The sequence below is a fragment of the Macaca mulatta genome, chromosome 16 (genome assembly GCF_049350105.2).
Source record: "Macaca mulatta isolate MMU2019108-1 chromosome 16, T2T-MMU8v2.0, whole genome shotgun sequence".
Lineage (NCBI taxonomy): Eukaryota > Metazoa > Chordata > Mammalia > Primates > Cercopithecidae > Macaca > Macaca mulatta.
This window is the reverse complement of record NC_133421.1, coordinates 53,410,855-53,429,405: the sequence shown is the minus strand read 5'-3', so window position 1 is coordinate 53,429,405 and position 18,551 is coordinate 53,410,855. Positions and strand designations below refer to the sequence as shown.

The following is an 18,551-nucleotide window of genomic DNA, read 5'->3' as shown; positions in this document are numbered from 1 at the left end:
GGAAATTAAGTTCCTGAAAGATCTACCAAGAGGCAGCTAATGAAATAATGACTTGGGTAAGCTTAGGTTAAAAAGAATGGGCATTCAAGAATTAATTAAGCAGCCATTGTCATCAGTGAAGGAAAGTCACCTAGAAGTAGACCAAAAAAGGTTTTATTTCCCAGTAGTTTTATAATCTGACTAGGAAACTGAACTGAAAGCCCAGGGCTGTGCAGAAGCATTATGACCAAGTCACCAGCTCTAAGTTCTGGAAGCCCCAAAACCCGATGTAAGGCTGACTGTCCCAACCGCTGTCACCTACCCACACATCTACCCTCACAATTTCATGTTGCATCTAACTCACCCTGCAAAGCAACGGGTGTGTTGGGATGCAGCCAGTTGGGAGCCTTTGTAAAGACAAGATCCTTTTGCTTTGTGTTTGTTTTAATTTTCCCAAGCAGCTCAGATCTAACATGAAAAGTGCAATAAACTAGGAGTATCAGTGTCCACTGAAAATATCATTTCACAAGTGAAAATATATCCAAACAGCCAGTTGTAGTTTGAGAGGCTCTCCCTCCTCAAAAATGCAGCTGTCACCAAAGATACATTTGAAATCTCTCTCTTTCTTACTCTCTCTCTCCTTTCCCTTCCTTCCTCCTTCTTCCAGCTCTCCCTCTGTCTTGCAGTTTAACTTTAATTGCCCTGTCAGCTCTAAAGGCTGCTAATTGACGCCTTTTATCCTGGGTTAAAACTCCTCAGGAAGAAAAGAGCTCCCCGGGCCCCCAGATTCGACCGATTTGGCACGCTTGTCTCCCTGCGAATTGAAGCTGGGTGCTGCTAGTGCTGGGGGCAGGCGTGGGGGAGTCGCGGAGGCGGGGAGGGGGGCTGGGCAGGGGTTGGAACGTCTATTTTTAGTGAGGGTTTTATAGAGTGGATCCCTGTGGCTTGGCTCCACACTGAAATATTGTCCTCGTCTCAATGACATAAACACAGGGCAACTTGGAGATCTTGGCGCCAGCCCTGGCCGGAGCCTGTGAATGGGCAGAATGGTGGGATGGGAGCAAGAACCCTACTGTAATTACAAATAAATCCGCCGCCTACCCCCACCCCCTGGCTCTCCCAGCTCGCTTAATACCGCAAAAAGCCGCTGCTTTTGCGTAAATACAAGGAACTTAAGTTACTGAAAGATCTACCAAGAGGCAGCTAATAGAATAATTACTTGGGTAAGCTTAGGTTAAAAAGAAGGGGCATTCAAGAATTAATTAAGCAGCCATCGTCATCAGTGAAAACCAGAGACGGAGGCAAAGCATGGACTCCTTCTTGAGCTCCTGGAGTAAATCCAGTGTGTTGCTTCCCTCTGAAATTATCAAGCATTCAGGCTGGCCCTAGGACGGGAGAAATTGGAACTGATAAATTGGAACCAATTAGCAACAAGGTCTCAATATGATTCTTTGGAATGTCCCCGGCCAGGCTGGATGAAGCTGTCACCCAGGGCTGCCTCAGACATGGAGCCACACTTTCCAAAGCATATTTAAATATAGCCTTGCTTCCCTCGAAATGTAATCCCAACCCTCATTTTATCCTTGGAAGCTTGGGGGGTGGAGTGCAGGGTGAGGTGGGATTTTCATAACCCCCATCCCCCACTCCCACAAACCTGTAAATAAATAAAAGATTACACCAAATTCCATTTGAAGTTGTCAGTCCCGGAATGGAACTTTTATCCCATTATGAATTTCATGGGTGAGACCGGTCAGACTTTGAATGTGGCTAACACCTCCATTGAAAGGCCCTAATTGCAGTTGTAGGCACTGACTGTTTGCAGACACCACACTGTACACACCTTCACATTCCTCTGAAGAAAGGGCATCCTATGAGAGCCAGCCAGGGCCTCCCCTCAAGTCAGTAGGACTGTCAAGGTTTCACTTAAACTTTAAACCAAAGTTGCCCTATTGAAGGGCCAGGTGCTAATTTGGGATTCTGAGGTTCGGCAGCTTTGCCTTGGCTGACAGGGCTGTTACTATACCCAGGGGGCTGGCTGGAGTCGTGCTTCAGCCTCAGAGGCTACCAGGAAGGGAGTCTTTCAGTCCAAATGGACCCTTGAAGGACCGCTTTTATTTTCAGATGAACTTCCTCTGAGCCTGAAAGCATCCAGGGCTTGGCTGAGCGACAAAAGAATGGAGAAATGCGTTTTGCACACAGCTACTGGCCTACCAGAGGCAAGAACGCTGCTTGTTAAGAGCCCCGAAGGAAGGGAGCCTCTCACTTAACTTCGGGACTCCTGGTGGGGAACAAGCCATGGAAAGATGGCTTATGAGGGAGAACTCTTTACAAAGTTCTGCTCCTCCCTCAATGGACACCACCAAAAAATTTAATTTTTGTGTTGTGGTAAAATATACATAAAGTAAAATTCACCATTTTAACCATTTGTAAGTGTACAGTTAAGTGGCATTAAGTACATTCTCATTGTTATGCAATCGTCACCACCATCCATCACCAGAACTTTCTCATTATCCCAACTGATATGCTGTGACTGTGTCCCCACCCAAATCTCATCTTGAGTTGTGGCTTCCATAATTCCCATGTGTTGTGTTAGGGACCCGGAGGGAGGTAATTGAATAATGGGAGCAAGTCTTTCCTGTCCTGTTCTTGTAATAGTGAATAAGTCTCTCAAGATCTGATGGTTTTGTAAATGGAAGTTCCTGTGCACAAGCTCTCTTGCCTGCTGCCATGAAAGATGTGACCTTGCTCCTTGTTCACCTTCAGCCATGATTGTGAGGCCTCCCCAGCCATGTGAAACTGTGAGTCAATTAAACCTCTTTCCTTCATAAATTACCCAGTCTCAGATATGTCTTTATTAGCAGCGTGAGAACAGACTAATACACCAACTAAAACCCCATACCCATTAAACAGTAACTCCCCATTTTCCCTCCTCCCAGCCGTTGGCAACCATCATTCTACTTTCCATCTCTATGACTCTGACCACTCTAGGCACCTCATATAAGTGGAATTACATGATATTTGTCCTTTTGTGACTTATGCTTGTTTCACTTAGCATAATGTCTTCAAGATTTACCCATGTTGAGGCCATCAGAATTTCTTTTCTTGTTAAGGCTGAATAATACCTCATTGTATGGATATACCACATTTTATTTATCCATTCATCAATGAACACATGAGCTACTTCCATCTTTTAGCTATTGTGAATACTGCTGCTATAAAAAAAAAAGATGTATAAATATCTGAGTCCCTGTTTTAGTTATGTGAAGGATATATCCAGCAGTGGAATCGATGGTTTATATGCTATTTCCATTTTTTATTTTGTGTGGGAGTGCCATACTGTTTTCCATAGAGGCTGCATTATTTCACATTCCCACCAGCAGCACACAAGGGTTTGCGTCTCTCCGCATCCTCATCACACTTGTTATTTTCCTTCCTGTTTTTTGATATCAGCTATTCCAATGGGTATGAGTGCTATAACATTGTGGTTTTTGAACACCAAAGATTTGTATTTATTTTATGTTTGCTTTGAACTCTTTCCTTTTTAAAAGAAATAATATGGTATAGATACACATAAGTATCCACCAAGTACTTTACATTCTATCCCTCTCCCCAGAGGCAAGCACTGTCCCCAAGTTGGTGTGTATGATTGCAATTCATGTACAGATTTACCAAGCCTATTTGCATTCATTAATAATTTATACTACTATTTTGTGGGTTCCATTGGATTCCACTTTTGTATCCTTTTCCACCCCCACCACTACCTTCCACGTTTATAAGTTGTACGAAGAATATCAAAAGCAGAACTCCAGATGAAACCAGAAAAGGCCACATGGAATAGATTAGAAACTTTGGAGTTAGGCAGAGAGTTAAACATCAGCCGTGTTACTTCCTACTTGTGTGACCTTGGTCAGGTCACTTGACCTCTCTGAGCTTTAGTGTTCTTGATTATAAACTGAGATGTCTGCAGGACTGAAAAAGATAACAAATATAATGCACTATATCAGCATATAGTAAGGGTTCAGTAATTGGTAAGGTGGAGGGGAAAGAGAAGAAAGTGCTTAACATTAATATTCTTGGGCCAGGTGCAATGGCTCACACCTGTGTTCCCAGCACTTTGGGAGGCCAAAGCAGGCAGATCACTTGAGTCCAGGAGTTCGAGACCAACCTGGGAAACATAACAAAACCCCGTTTCTACAAAAAACTTCAAACATTAGCCTGGTGTGGTGGTGCCACCCGTAATCCCAGCTACTCAGGAAACTGAAATGGGAGGATCACTTGGGCATGGGAAGTTGAGGCTGCAGTGAGCCATGATCATGCCACTGCACTCCAGCCTGGCCAACAGAGCAAGACCCTATCTCAAAATAAATAATTAATTCATTAATTAAATGTTCTTACTGAGTTGTTGCCTCTCCACAGCCATTTCTCATCCATGATCCACTGACTATTTTTGCCTGCATCTTCATGCTGCCCCGAGGTAGGACAGAACATGTGCGAAAGTAAGACAAAAAAAAAAATGCAGCCCTGTTTGACTTTTACAAAAATGTTGATGTAAGTCATGGAGAGTGAGTGTCCCCCTCTCCCCTTCCACCTCCCACCCAGAAGGCAGTGGAGAGTGGAGGAAAGTAAGGAAGGCGGGAGGCCTGACCCACTCTGCCAAGTCACCCTACTTGGGAGAGAACATTTAGCACAGGCCCTGAGCCTGGCTAGAGAAACTGTAATCTAATATCTTAATCCATTTCTTCTTCAAAGCATTGCCCTTTGTGCCAGGTGGACAGAGCCTGAATAACATGGAGCTCTCCCTGAGAAGCTCTTGCATTGGGCTGCGTCATTCAGGCTGGGAAAAGAATACCCAAAGGTGCACCTTTGACCTGGTTATCTGGACAATTGTGACTGGGGAATGACAGTTTAGAGGACCTAAAAGATGTTTAGGGAATTGCAGCCAGTCGGTGTTGACAGTGAACCCAGCCATTGATCTAGCCACCCCCAGTGAGTGCCGACCATGCCAGATGGTGAGCAAGGCTCTTTGGCTACACAAAGAGCAATTGGACACCAAGGAGAGCTGTCTTCATAGAGATTAGTGCTCTTCTGCCCTTTTGGAAATGGCTTCTGAGTCCACCTCTCCAAGAAGATGGCAGGGACTGGGAGCAGTGGGGTGAAAGGGAAGAAAAATATTTCCAGCAAGAATTAGGTCCTGGGGTCCCAAGAATGGGAGTGGGAGCCTGCACCATCTTCCTTTCCAAGGATATGAGCTGAGGTTAGCCTGACATCTCACAGCAGCTGCTGCCTCTCCAGAATGAGCTGGGATCATTCAACTACCCCCCACCCTCCCCAACAACAGCTCAAGCTGCAGCTTCCTGGGATAGAGCCAACCATCCCTCACCCTCTCCCCTGCCCTGAATTGCTTCTGCTGCCAAAATCAGCTGACTTCAAGATACAGAGCTGCTAATTTGTGAGGATTCAGGCTGCTGAGGGTGTTGGTACAACAACCAGGCCATCTTTAGTTCAACAGAGACAAGACATTGGTGTGTACCAGTTAAATTGTAAAGCATCTATTTGGGTCAAACAGGTCTTTTTATTTTCCAGACACCTAGGAGGAATCTGATTAAACTTTTTTCTGTAAATAGACAGACTCAACCAAGAGAAGGATGTGATTTATAAGAGAAGATCAAACATCGTAAGTTGTTAATTAAGAAATGGGCATTGTTTTGACCACCATTGCTTCCATCTACCCACTACCAGGATCCAATATAGTAACCAGAAGTAATTAAACAAGTTCAGGTGTTCGTTCGTTTACTAGGCACCTACTGTATAGTAAACACAAGGCTAGGCACTGGGAATATGGAGTTGAACTCCCATAACGAGCTCGTTGTCCGTCAGGCAAGACAGCCATCAGCCTGAATGTAGTCACTGATGGGTGAGCTAGAGGAAGGAATGAGATGGTATAGGACTGAGAGGAGGGAGCAATTTGTCTTCCCAGACAGAATCAAGAATGGAAGAAGCAATGTTTAAGCAGGATGTAGAGGGTGGCAAGTGATTTTGCAAAACGGAGAAAGTGAGCACACAGGACACCTAACAGTGAGGAAGGGCAGACTATGTGTAGAGACCTCCAAGCTAAACATACAGCAAACAGCAAAGAGTAGAACAAGGTAATAGGAGAAAGGTAGATTGTGGTCAGGTTGGGAATGGCATCAAATGTCATAACTTTATCTTGAGAGTAACCAGAAGAATCCTTAGAGATTTTTGAATAATTACAATTCCCATCTTATACAGCAGTTTATTTTAGCCTGTTTCTTCTTCGGGAATACTAAGCCTTTGGGAGAAATGAGGGGGCACTTCACTGAACTTCAGCAGGAAGCCGTCTGTCTTAGGTGGGCCAGTACTATCTGCAAGCCTTACTTCTCAGGGGTGACCTTAGGGTAACTTTGGTGAGAGATAAAGATCCCATCTAGGATCCCATACCTATGAGATGAAGAATAGCTGCCACAAATGACAAGTCAGAGATCTCCCCAAACCCCTACCCTGCAGCTAATGACAGCCTTGAAGTCCCTAGAAAAAGTGCAAGTGCCCCCAAGACTTGCTTTGCTGTCAAAATATTTAGAAGAAGCATATTTAAATCACAGACGGAACAATAGGACTAGCTCAGAAGTAAACGTTAATGCTGTTGAAGAAGCTTAAACCATAAACATTTAGTCTAAAATGTAGCTGCCTCTCCTTCCGGGCTAGGATCTGAAAGAAAAGCAGAGTTCTATAAAATGTGATCCGCCAGGATTTTCTTACCCCCATGGCATGATCATTATGATGCCTCTTGTTATATTTAAAGCCTTATCCGAGGTGACTCCAATCCTTGAGGAGGTGTGGGAAGCAGCTTTGCATTTTTCTCAATGTATTCTGCTGAACCACTGCAGTAATTCACTTTTGAAACAATGCAAAGGGAAAATGAGATTGGAATCACTACCTTGCCTCATTACTGGTCTGCCTCCTCCCTACCACCTCCGGGCACTTTAAGGGCCCTTCTCCCAGCATTTCAGGGATTATCTTTGCGAATTTAATCAAGCTTTACATTAACCAGTTAACATGGTTAAGCCTTTGTGTGAGCAAAGAGACATTTGTCTGAAATCGTAGGGTACTGGATTCATTTTGTACGGAAGCGACAAAGAGGCCCAAGCCTGGGTACCAGCTCTAACCTTATCCATTCTCTCTATCATGAGTGAAAAAAAATTTTTCTTTAAATTTATAAGTATACCAACAATTTATAAAACTAATTTTTTTCCAAAACTCCAATGAATAATGAATCCTATCTCAAAAATATCCTGTGTTGAAACACAAGCATACCTACTAACCATCCTGGTGAAGGACTAGCCACTGCTTTATTTATTTTTATTCATATTTTAATTAATAAATTTACTTATGATCTTAGCATATTATGCCAAAGAACAGATTGGAAAACGTTTGCGGTTGCCCCATGGGTTACAGGAAAAGAAAGAACCCCTTTTAGAACTTTAAGGAAGTTGTTCATGTAACTTTGAAGCCTTCCTTTCATTTGCTGTAGGTATGTTTTGTGAATTAAAATAAAAAAGCAATTTTTTTTTTGTCCTTCATTGAGGGCATTTTTAAATGAAGCTGAGTAAAGACACTAAGATGAAACCTTAGATATAAGAAAAATAAAAAAACAGTTGGGGGTTTCAGAGACATTGTTTGTCTTAAGAGTGATGTGGAGAAGCTTGATCAAAAGCCTTGTTTTACTACAGTCATGCTCCATTATGGGAGGTGGGGATGAGGATGGGGTCGGGGGAGTGGGAGGAAGATGAAACGAGCTCTCTCCTCTACTCAACCAGGTTGCCAAAAGTGACTGCCCACAAGTAAACCTCCCTGGCCTGCTGGTACTGATGACCTCCAGAGTCAAACATGGATTCAGAGCAAGACAGCAGATGCATCAGGAAGCCCGCTTTGGGCTCACGGCTCTGAGCTAAGAAGCCTCTCTCTGCCTCCATAGATGATCCTTGAGTCAAGAGCAGAGCATCGAGATACCCCCTCACTTCTCTGGCCCTCAATTTCTCTATCTATAAAATGGGGAGGTAGTTGTCCCTACCTCCCCATTTTACCAAAGGGTAAGTTCCTTTGGTGCTTATTGAGGGACCTCATCCTCCAAACCTTCAACTTAGGTGACTTATTTCCCATCATTAGCTTCCACACCAAACTCATTCCAGACTGCACAGTTTTTTTTCATCAAGCATGAGAGTGGTTTTTTGGTTCATTTTATTTTTATTTCCCAGCCCAGCGGTGGGTTTTCACTTTATTAGGAAAGCAATCTGATTTCTCTGTAGATGCCTGAGACAGGAAATCAAAGTGTCATGAAACAGTGTCTGTCACATACTTATATGTGTGCACGCACACACACACACACACACACACACACGCACACACACATATGCATATGAAAGTTCCACAAATGTACTTCCTCACTTTACCATCATAGGTGAGCACTGCACCATTTAACTCAACACAAAATGAAGAACAGCTAAGAATAAGAATCGTGCCTACCCTGCAGCCTGCTGCTGGCTTCAAAAATCTTTTTAACATTTAGAGTTTTAAACACCGTTTTCAGTTTTACTAATGCCTAATAGTTACTTTGTGGCAAGTTCTTTCTTCTAAATTCACTGATTTTAATCTTTTACTGATTTTTTCCTTAAATACAAAAATGCTGATTGCTATCTTTTTTTAAATCAGATTTACATAAAGTAAAAAGTGAGCTTCTCTCACTTCCTCACCACACACTTTTAAGGGTAATCACCCCATTCTTTAAGGATAATCATTACAATTAATGACTTACAAACATTTTTTAACATATTTCCTGGTATGTAAAATAATCCCTGCATGCAGATTAAAATCAAGGGCTCTAGAGTTGAACATCCTAGATTTCGATCTTGCTGTAACACATAATTAATTTTTGTTTTCACTTCTTAATAGGGACTGTCTTGAAATATTTAAGACCTATAGTCACCATATTTAGATGGTTTCTAAGGTTTGTTTCAAATATTCTAAGCTCAAGTCTAAATTCAAATCCTATTTAAAATAGCTTAAGGCCCTTCAGTGGTCCACCATGCAAGGCCTCTGGTCTTCCAGTCTCTATTCCTCAAGCCCTAACTCTGGGCGCTGCCAACTCACCCCAGAATTTGGATTATGTCACACCTCCTCCCCACTACCTCAAATGTCATCCAGCCCATGGCATCTCCTCACCCATTTGTTCTGTAACCACCTCTTGATTTTTCAGGTCTTTCAACTTGGACATCAAGCCAGGCGTGGTGGCTCACACCTGTAATCCCAGCACTTTGGGAGGCTGAGGCAGGAGGATCACTTGAGGTTAGGAGTTCGAGACCAGCCTGGCCAACATGGTGAAACCCCATCTTTACTAAAAATACAAAAATTAGCCAGACGTGGTGACACATGCCTGTAATCCCAGCTACGTGGGAGGCTGAGGCAGGAGAATCACCTGAACCCGGGAGGGAGAGGCTGCAGTGAGCCGAGATGATGCCACTGCACTCCAACTTAGATGACAGAATGAGACCCTATCTCAAAAAGAAAAGAAAAGAAATTAAAAAATCAACTTGGACATCAAATCTAGGGAGCCTTTTCGGATCCCCCAGCCCAACATTTCTGTGCCTCTTGATGGCAGCTGACATCCTGAATTGTAATCTTTATTTTTTTTCAATCATCTGTGACCTCCTCAAGCAATGAGACTCCATCTTATCTCTTGTTGAGCAACGTGCCTATAATTGAGGTACATGCCTGGCGATGAGCTAAATGAATAAAAGACTGATGGATGACAGTAGGTGGTCACAGCAAGTCATATCCAAGGCTGCACCATGACTTGGATGGTGAGGAGACGGAGTAGGGGCTAGGAAAAAAGTCAGAGATGTGAAGGTGTTGTGTGAGGTAGATTCAGTAGCTGGAACCCGTGATTCATCCCACCCACCTGAAATGGGGTCATTTTTCACCTTATTTTTCACTCCATTGAGCTTCTGTCTCCTTGTTATCTTCAGCCTTTGATGGGATAAGGGAGACTAGACCTTATTATCTCAATACACATCTATCTGAGGCAGTGGGATGAGAGGATGTGGGAAATGCGAGTGTACATTGAGATGGGTGTTTGTGTGTTTTTGGCAGGAGGAGGCAGTGTATCAATTTCCCATGGCAAGTCACTAAAGGGAACTGCCTTCAGAAACGTTTAAGCCCAGATGGGAATAGAAGAGGCAGAAGTATGGGTGTGTGGTGTGTGTGGTGTGTGTGGTGTGTGTGGTGTGTGTGTGTGTGAGGTGTGTGGTGTGTGGTTTGTGTGTGTGTGTGGTGTGGTGTGTGGTGTGTGTGTGTGTTGTGGTGTGTATGTCTGTGTTGTTGGGGAGCAGTGCATAGCAAGTGTGTGTGGTGTGTGTATATGCATGTGTGTGTGCATGTGCACTCATGTGTTTGTATTGATTAACTACATATGTATTGGGGCTGGGAAAGTAGGCTTTTCAATGCATGCATCAGTATCTGAAAACTGTGCCTGTGCAAATCTATGAGAGTATATGGTGGAGAGTGGGAAGCAAGTCCTAGAGCATTTAGAGTTTGAGTTTCTATTCGATGGTTACCCATTCACATCATAGCCCCCCCCCCCATCATTTTGGAGATTCTTGTCCCACACTAGCAATACTGTATCTGTAGTATTCCATTCATTCCCCTTTTGAAATACTGGGTCACATATGGTAAAAGTCCATAACTCAGAACCAAGTGTTACTGGTCTTTAAATTTTATTTTGTGTGTGTGTGTGTGTGTGTGTGTGTGTGTGTGTGTGTGTGTGTGTGTGTGTAAAGCAGTGACTGGAGAGAAAAAGACTGTACAAGGATTTCCTTTCCATAGGAAAACGTTGGGTCCATCCTAGACCCAGACTTCAGCCAAGGAAATGCAATGTGAAGCCCAGGAGAGCTGAGGGCAGGAAAGGGGAGAAGATATGCCTGCTGGCGTCACCCCACCCACCCCCAGGCCCCCCACATCAGGGCAGGCTAAACATGCCGAGGCTTCTGTCTCCAGGGCTGGAGAGAGGCGCCCTCGTTAAAACTCAGATAAACAGTTTATCAGGAGATGAATGAGCCACCAGACTCCAGAGACGTCTCCCCTTCCCCAGTGTGGAGCCAGATGGGGAGGGGGCTACAGGCAGAGCAGGAGCCAGACTGAGGAAGGGAAGGGGCTGTTGGGGCTGGAACGAGCTAGCTGAAGCTCCTTTCCTCCTTTGGTCTTAAACGTTGTCTCTATTTTGGGAAATGTATTTCACATTTATTTGCCCACGTTCCCACCCCAGACCACGTTTTAGAGTGATTTCCCACTCTCTCCATCCTCTTTCTCTCCTATTTTCCCTCTTTTGCCCAGCATGCCCATTTTAGTTTCTTCTTACCAGAATCTAATCAGCAATGGGACACACACACACAATTATAATGCCCTGTGAAGCCGAACTGGGTTCTTTGCACCCTCACTGTGAGTTCTAAACTGGCCAGGGCTCCCCAGCACCCAGAAGGCTACATGAAGTTCACCACCCTCTGACCTCCGTGCCACCTCTTACTGTCACCTCCTTCTGGCAGTCAGGAGAGGCATGTGGCAAGCCTCATGACTGACTTGTTCTCCCTTTGCTAAGTTAAGTCCAGTCCAAGAATGCCATTTTGGGGTCTCACTAAGAGAAAGCCCATCAGATTCTACATTTATGGGTCCCAAGAGATTGTCAGAAACAGAGGGTAGAGACTTTTAATGCCTGGGATGACGCGAGATAGATGGCAGTTCTCCTGCATTCTCCATTACGATGTCTCATGGTCCGTAACAGGTAGAGTGTCTCACCCAAGGTCACAAAGCTGGTAGATTGCAAGTTTTCTGACCTCAAGTCACATGGCCTTTAGGTATCACCCACAGTTGCCTTACGTCTGTGTTTCCAGGGCCAAAGAAGCAAGAAGATTGCCAAATTGTTCTTAGAATCATGATAGAAATAAGATACGTAAAAGCACTCTCAGGTTCCTCTTGCCTTTGACCTAGAGTTGCCCCAGCGACTATTTAAATGAGTGTTTCCACTTACCTTGTCCAGAGAATTTTACAGGGACAGAAACCTGATGTGCGGCTACCCACGGATGGGCCTCCATTCATGTTGTTCATTAGACTCTTCCCATGCAGCCTCCTGAGGCCTAAGTCCCCAACCAATCCCCACTAAAGTCCAAACACCACCCACAGCGAGAGTTAAGCTGATAGCCGTACTTCCATTGGCCCATCTTCCACCCACAGCTTCCTTTGGAAGAAATATAACCCTCTTTGTCCAGTTTGTCAAGCTCCCTCTTCAACAGAATCACAGAAGCATCAAAATGGGTTGGCTACAGAATCTCCTAAGAAACTACAGTCCTCCCTCCCTCAAATTCCTGAAGCCTGGCAGCCCTCAAGTTGCACAGATGGAGTGGACAGAAGGCAAGTCCAAAGGTGTTGCAGTTGATTTCAACAGCATCCTCACCCCTTCAACCCTCTTCTGCTCAAACCTGAGATGGTTGGCCAATTGAGGGCAGTGGGGTTCTCTGAAGAAGTAACATGTGTTGAAAAACCATTGCCCGATATAAGCTCTGCCCCAGACACCTTGCTAGGCTGAGCATCCTTTACCTCTTTTACATGGCACAATTCTGAGAGGTGTGTATCATCCCCATCTTACAGATGAGAGAATGGAAACGGGGTGGTTAAGATGACTGTGTTAAAAAGGTAACACAGCCGGTGAGGGGCACAGCCAGAAATCCAACTTAAATCCACCTGGTCCAAAAGTCATGGAGATTCCCTGTCTGGGACATTTCTTCCTCCACCTCTTGTATCTCCAGATTTTCTGACTGTCCTTCATACAAGTGTGGTTCCCTTCTTCATGCAGTTGTATATCCTATCTCTCAAATGTCCTCCTCTCCATGCTCAGATAAATACATCCTTCTTCATGAAGCTCAGCTAAAACTCAGCTCTACCATTAAGGTCTTAGTACTGCTTAGTCTCTGATACCAGCATCCCCAGGTTCACTCAGTACCTAAGTGCATGGGCTACTCCCACGTGTGTGGCACAGAGGTAGGGGTGCAAGCTTCCCAAATGTGGCATTTCAGAACTTCACATTGAAGAGGAGTAGATATGGTTTGAAAACAGTATAGCTAATATAATAATTGCTTGGCCTTCTTTTTGGTTATAATAATGTATTTTTAAAACTTTAAACAATATTCAAAGAAAAGCATGATATTGTTATATTTCTCAAAAGGGGACATGGATTTTCAAAAAGAAAAGATTATTGAAAAAACTAGTCCACACTGTTATAGGAATTTTAAAATTTTCCGATGCCCTTTTACTATTTTCTTCTTGTGCCTGTCATATCTCCCCTAACTGTACTGCAAAAGTCTTGCAGGATGGAGACTGACTATGAATTCTTTCTTCTTTGTGTTTTTCCTGAGGGTCTTCACCCAGTAGATACTCCATAAACAGGTCACCCAATCTGTTCTCAAGCATGATTTGTTTCTGGTTCCTGAGGGACATTTTTTGCTATTCAGTCAAATCTGCTCAGCCTAACTAAATAAAGGATCTGGGTTGGTTTTCAAGCAAAAAATAGGTGATTTGAAGGAGAGGAGAGGAGATTAAAAGACCAGAAACCAGCACGATACAATGTCATTAATTGGAATCTACCATCTCAGGAGGGCTGTGCTAGAGTTTAGCCCTTGAACTCCACTAAATAATTTTCTTTGTTAATTCACATCAGTGACAAAATTGCTCTGCAACATGTAATATTCATAAGGAAACAAACTAGTGCTGAATCCTCATAAAGCACATAAAAAAGAAAGAAGTATGCTTAGGCGCCTACTATGTGCCAGCTTCTTTTTTTTTTTTTTTTTTTTTTTGGCGGGGAGGGGCGGTCAGGGAGGTAGGACAGAGTCTCACTCTGTTATTCAGGCTGGAATACAGTGGTGCAATCTCAACTCACTGCAACCTTTGCCTCCTAGGTTCAGGTGATTCTCGTGCCTCAGCCTCCCGAGTAGCTGGGATTACAGGAGCCTGCCACCATGCCCAGCTAATTTTTTTTTTTTTTTTTTTTTTTTTTTTTTTTTGTATTTTTAGTACAGACAGGGTTTCACGATGTTGGGCAGGCTGGTCTCGAACTCCTGACCTCAACTGATTCGCCTGCCTTGTTCTCTCAAAGTGCTGGTGTTACAGGCATAAGCCAAGGCCCCTCGCCTGTACCAGGTCCTAATCACACATTATTTCTAAGTCAGCCCAATTCAAACCACCAATGGGTTGTTGTTATCTCCAGTATCCATCAAAGCAAGATCTACTTTTGAGCAGTCCCTTGATAGTCTAATTCTAGTTGTCTAGACTTTAAAATCGAGGGAAACGCTTTCAGCTGAAACTGCCTACCCCTTTTAATAGAGGTTTTGCAGAAAGACTGTAGTATGCAACAAAGTGCTTTCTTCCTTAGATGATAAACTTTGGGAGTTGGGGTGGGGCAGGTTTAAAGGAAAAATCAGATCTTTGGGGAAAGAAAGTTGAGCGATTTAGGTTGTCACAATGGGACCTCTTAACTCCCACTCTGTGGAAGACTGGCAAATACTTGAGTCATCCACTCCAAGTGTCTCTTCTCCAGCTTTTTCCAGATTCCAATCACATTCACCACAAAGAAAAGCGAGTTTGCATTTTAAAGCTTAGATTGAGTTCCTCGTCCAAGGGGAAATTAACCGAAGGTGTCACTTCAGTACCCATCTCCCATCAAAGAGAAACTGCTTCTGAAAGAGAAAGCATCATGGAGGTTTATTTAAAATCACAGAAAGGTGGGGCTGGAAGAGAAACCTATCAATAGTTATGTCACTAATGCGAAAAGTGAGGAAACTGACTTGTCCAAGTTATATCAGGGTGGACCCCAGGCAAGACTCAGGTGCCTCTGCTGTCAGCTCACCTTTCAAGTTTCTAGTCCCCACTCGCACCCACTGAGACCAGAGAGACCAATTTACCTGAGGCAGAAGGTGCTGCACGCATTCTTGTCAAATTTGAAGGGACTGAGGAGGTATCTCAGTAAGTTTGTTTGCACTGGGGGCCTGGAGAGCTTCGGGAAAATAGCCAGAACCAAAACGGACCCGTCAGCAGACGCAGACACACACAAAGTGACACGGACACAGAAACAGAAGCTGAGCTGGGCAGAGCGGGCAGCGGCCGACCCACCTCGCACGGCCGCCCCCCGCCAGCGCCAGGTGCAGGGCTCGCAGCGGCCCAGCAGAGGGCGCGCCGCCCCCAGGGAGCCGAGCGGCGGCCGTGCGGAGCCGGGAGGACTAGGGGAGCCGCAGGCGAGCCAGACGCGCCCCTGAGGCTAGGCCACTCAGGGTGCAGGACCCGGCCAAGGAAGAGGAAGATGGTGAGGAGCGGACCCCCCTCGTGGGCCCGAAGGACAGACAGGCAGGAGTGCTTCCTAAGAATTACATCACGCTGCGCAACGTTGCGGTTCTCGGACTCCCTGGTGCAAAGAGGGGTGGGGTAGGGGCTGTGTGTGTGTGTGTGTGTGTGTGTGTGTGTGTGTGTGTGCGCTGGGGGGAGGGGACTTAGATCAAGAGCCCGGGAGAGAAGAAGGCGAGACGCGCCCGGGGAAAACGCTCCATGCACATGGAGAAATTTCTGGCTCCAATCTGCATGCACCGAGAAACGAGCCCCCAGCACTTCCCCGTTGCTCCCCTCCCAGTGCAAAGCACCCAGCTAGTGAGAAACCCTCCAGCCCCCACCTCGAGCACCGCCCCCCCAACACCGGCTCTGCACCCTCCAGCCCGGCTCCAGCGCCGCCGCGAGCTTTCCCCAGGACTGGCCCTGGCGGGGCGCCTAGAGCCCCAGTTGCATTGCTCCAGGAGAAAGGAGGGGGGCGGTGCATTTTGCAGGAGGAGGAGAAGGGGGGTGGGTGGTGGGGGAGAGAGAAAATTGCGCGGAGACCTGCCAAGCGCCACCGCCGCCACCACCGCCGCTGCCGCCGCCGCCGCCGCCGCCGCCGCCTGTGAGCTCCGGCGGGCAGCCGGACTGTCGGCTTCCCGGGGCATCTGGGTCCGGCGGGGCACAGCCCTGGGCGCTGCCGAAGCCGCCGCCGCCGCCTCCGCGGCGAGTACAGGCGGCTTCCCCCGGAGCCTCTGCAGCTCCAGCTCCTCGGGGGTGGAGAAGTGGGGGGTGGGGTTGTTGTTTGGGGGGAAGAAGGGGGAGGGGGCAACGCCGAGAGAGTCAGTGGTTTCCATGGTGATGGAGCTGAAAGTGCAGGAAATTTAAAGGCTTGGACCCTGCGAGACAGACAAACCGGTGCCAACGTGCGCGGACGCCGCCGCCGCCGCCGCCGCTGGAGTCCGCCGGGCAGAGCCGGCCGCGGAGCCCGGAGCAGGCGGAGGGAAGTGCCCCTAGGACCAGCTCAGCCAGCGGCGCTTGCACAGAGCGGCAGGACGAAGAGCAGAGAGAGGAGGAGGGGAGAGCGGCTCGTCCACGCGCCCTGCGCCGCCGCCGGCCCGGGAAGGCAGCGAGGAGCCGGCGCCTCCCGCGCCCCGCGGTCGCCCTGGAGTAATTTCGGATGCCCCGCCGCGGCCGCCTTCCCTAGTAGACCCGGGAGAGGAGTTGCGGCCAACTTGTGTGCCTTTCTTCCGCTCCGGTGGGAGCCGGCGCTGCGCGAAGGGCTCTCCCGGCGGCTCATGCTGCCGGCCCTGCGCCTGCCCAGCCTCTGGTGAGCCGCCTCCGGAGAGACGGGGGAGCGCGGCGGCGCCGCGGGCTCGGCGTGCTCTCCTCCGGGGACGCGGGACGAAGCAGCAGCCCCGGGCGCGCGCCGGAGGCATGGAGCGCTGCCCCAGCCTAGGGGTCACCCTCTACGCCCTGGTGGTGGTCCTGGGGCTGCGGGCGACACCGGCCGGCGGCCAGCACTATCTCCACATCCGCCCGGCGCCCAGCGACAACCTGCCCCTGGTGGACCTCATCGAACACCCAGACCCTATCTTTGACCCCAAGGAGAAGGATCTGAACGAGACGCTGCTGCGCTCGCTGCTCGGGGGCCACTACGACCCGGGCTTCATGGCCACCTCGCCCCCCGAGGACCGGCCCGGCGGGGGCGGGGGTGCGGCTGGGGGCGCGGAGGACCTGGCGGAGCTGGACCAGCTGCTGCGGCAGCGGCCGTCGGGGGCCATGCCGAGTGAGATCAAAGGGCTAGAGTTCTCCGAGGGCTTGGCCCAGGGCAAGAAGCAGCGCCTGAGCAAGAAGCTGCGGAGGAAGTTACAGATGTGGCTGTGGTCGCAGACGTTCTGCCCCGTGCTGTACGCGTGGAACGACCTGGGCAGCCGCTTTTGGCCGCGCTACGTGAAGGTGGGCAGCTGCTTCAGTAAGCGCTCGTGCTCCGTGCCCGAGGGCATGGTGTGCAAGCCGTCCAAGTCCGTGCACCTCACGGTGCTGCGGTGGCGCTGTCAGCGGCGCGGGGGCCAGCGCTGCGGCTGGATTCCCATCCAGTACCCCATCATTTCCGAGTGCAAGTGCTCGTGCTAGAACTCGGGGGCCCCCTGCCCGCACCCGGACACTTGATCGATCCCCACCGACGCCCCCTGCACCGCCTTCAACCAGTTCCACCACCCTCTAGCGAGGGTTTTCAATGAACTTTTTTTTTTTTTTTTTTTTTTTTTTTGAGCTACAGAGACCTAGCTTTCTGGTTCATGTAATGCACTGTTTAACTGTGTAGGAATGTATATGTGTGTGTATATACGGTCCCAGTTTTAATTTACTTATTAAAAGGTCAGTATTATACGTTAAAAGTTACCGGCTTCTACTGTATTTTTAAAAAAAAAAGTAAGCAAAAGGAAAAAAAAAGAACAGAGAAAAGAGAGACTTATTCTGGTTGTTGCTAATAATGTTAACCTGCTATTTATATTCCAGTGCCCTTCGCATGGCGAAGCAGGGGGGAAAAGTTATTTTTTTCTTAAAGTACAAAGAGACGGGGGAACTTTTGTAGAGGACTTTTTAAAAGCTATTTTCCATTCTTCGGAAAGTGTTTTGGTTTTCCTTGGACCTCGAAGAAGCTATAGAGTTCAATGTTATTTTACAGTTATTGTAAATATAGAGAACAAATGGAATGACTAATCATTGTAAATTAAGAGTATCTGCTATTTATTCTTTATAATATCCCGTGTAGTAAATGAGAAAGAAGTGCAGAGCAGGATTAAAGAAAACCACTAAAACCGACTGGGCTCCACACTGATTTTCTGTGTTGGTGATTGATGGGGGGTGGGAGGGCGTGGGAGGGGGCGGGTAGGGGATGCTGCTGTGCCTCCTACCCGGTTGGGGAAGGGGCTCATCCCCTTGGACTCACCTCCTGTGGTATGATAGAGATGACTTAGTGTTTTGAGGGCGGGGGGTGGCGATATTCTCTAACCCCTCACTAAAACATCACGTGGCCTCCGCCTAGTCTCCTAGCTTTTCCCCCTGTGTCACCAAAGCTCGGGCCTGTAGTGACCTCGACACCCAGCCGGCCCCCTGGAGCTGACCCCAGGCTGGGGCGAGGGGCGGGGGGA

General features: G+C 47.3%; 1 protein-coding gene across 1 annotated transcript; it reads left to right on the top strand.

The window, feature by feature from the left end:
- Positions 1–16,823: 16,823 nt before the first annotated feature.
- NOG (noggin) lies at positions 16,824–17,627 on the top strand. Its single transcript, NM_001265629.1, has one exon. It carries the CDS (start codon positions 16,834–16,836, stop codon positions 17,530–17,532), a length of 699 nt encoding a protein of 232 aa, NP_001252558.1. The 5' UTR covers positions 16,824–16,833; the 3' UTR covers positions 17,533–17,627.
- The last annotated feature ends 924 nt before the right edge of the window (positions 17,628–18,551 follow it).

Excerpts from the sequence above, each read along its gene's own strand:
- NOG (NM_001265629.1), top strand. The coding sequence starts at position 16,834 with ATGGAGCGCTGCCCCAGCCTAGGGGTCACCCTCTACGCCCTGGTGGTG.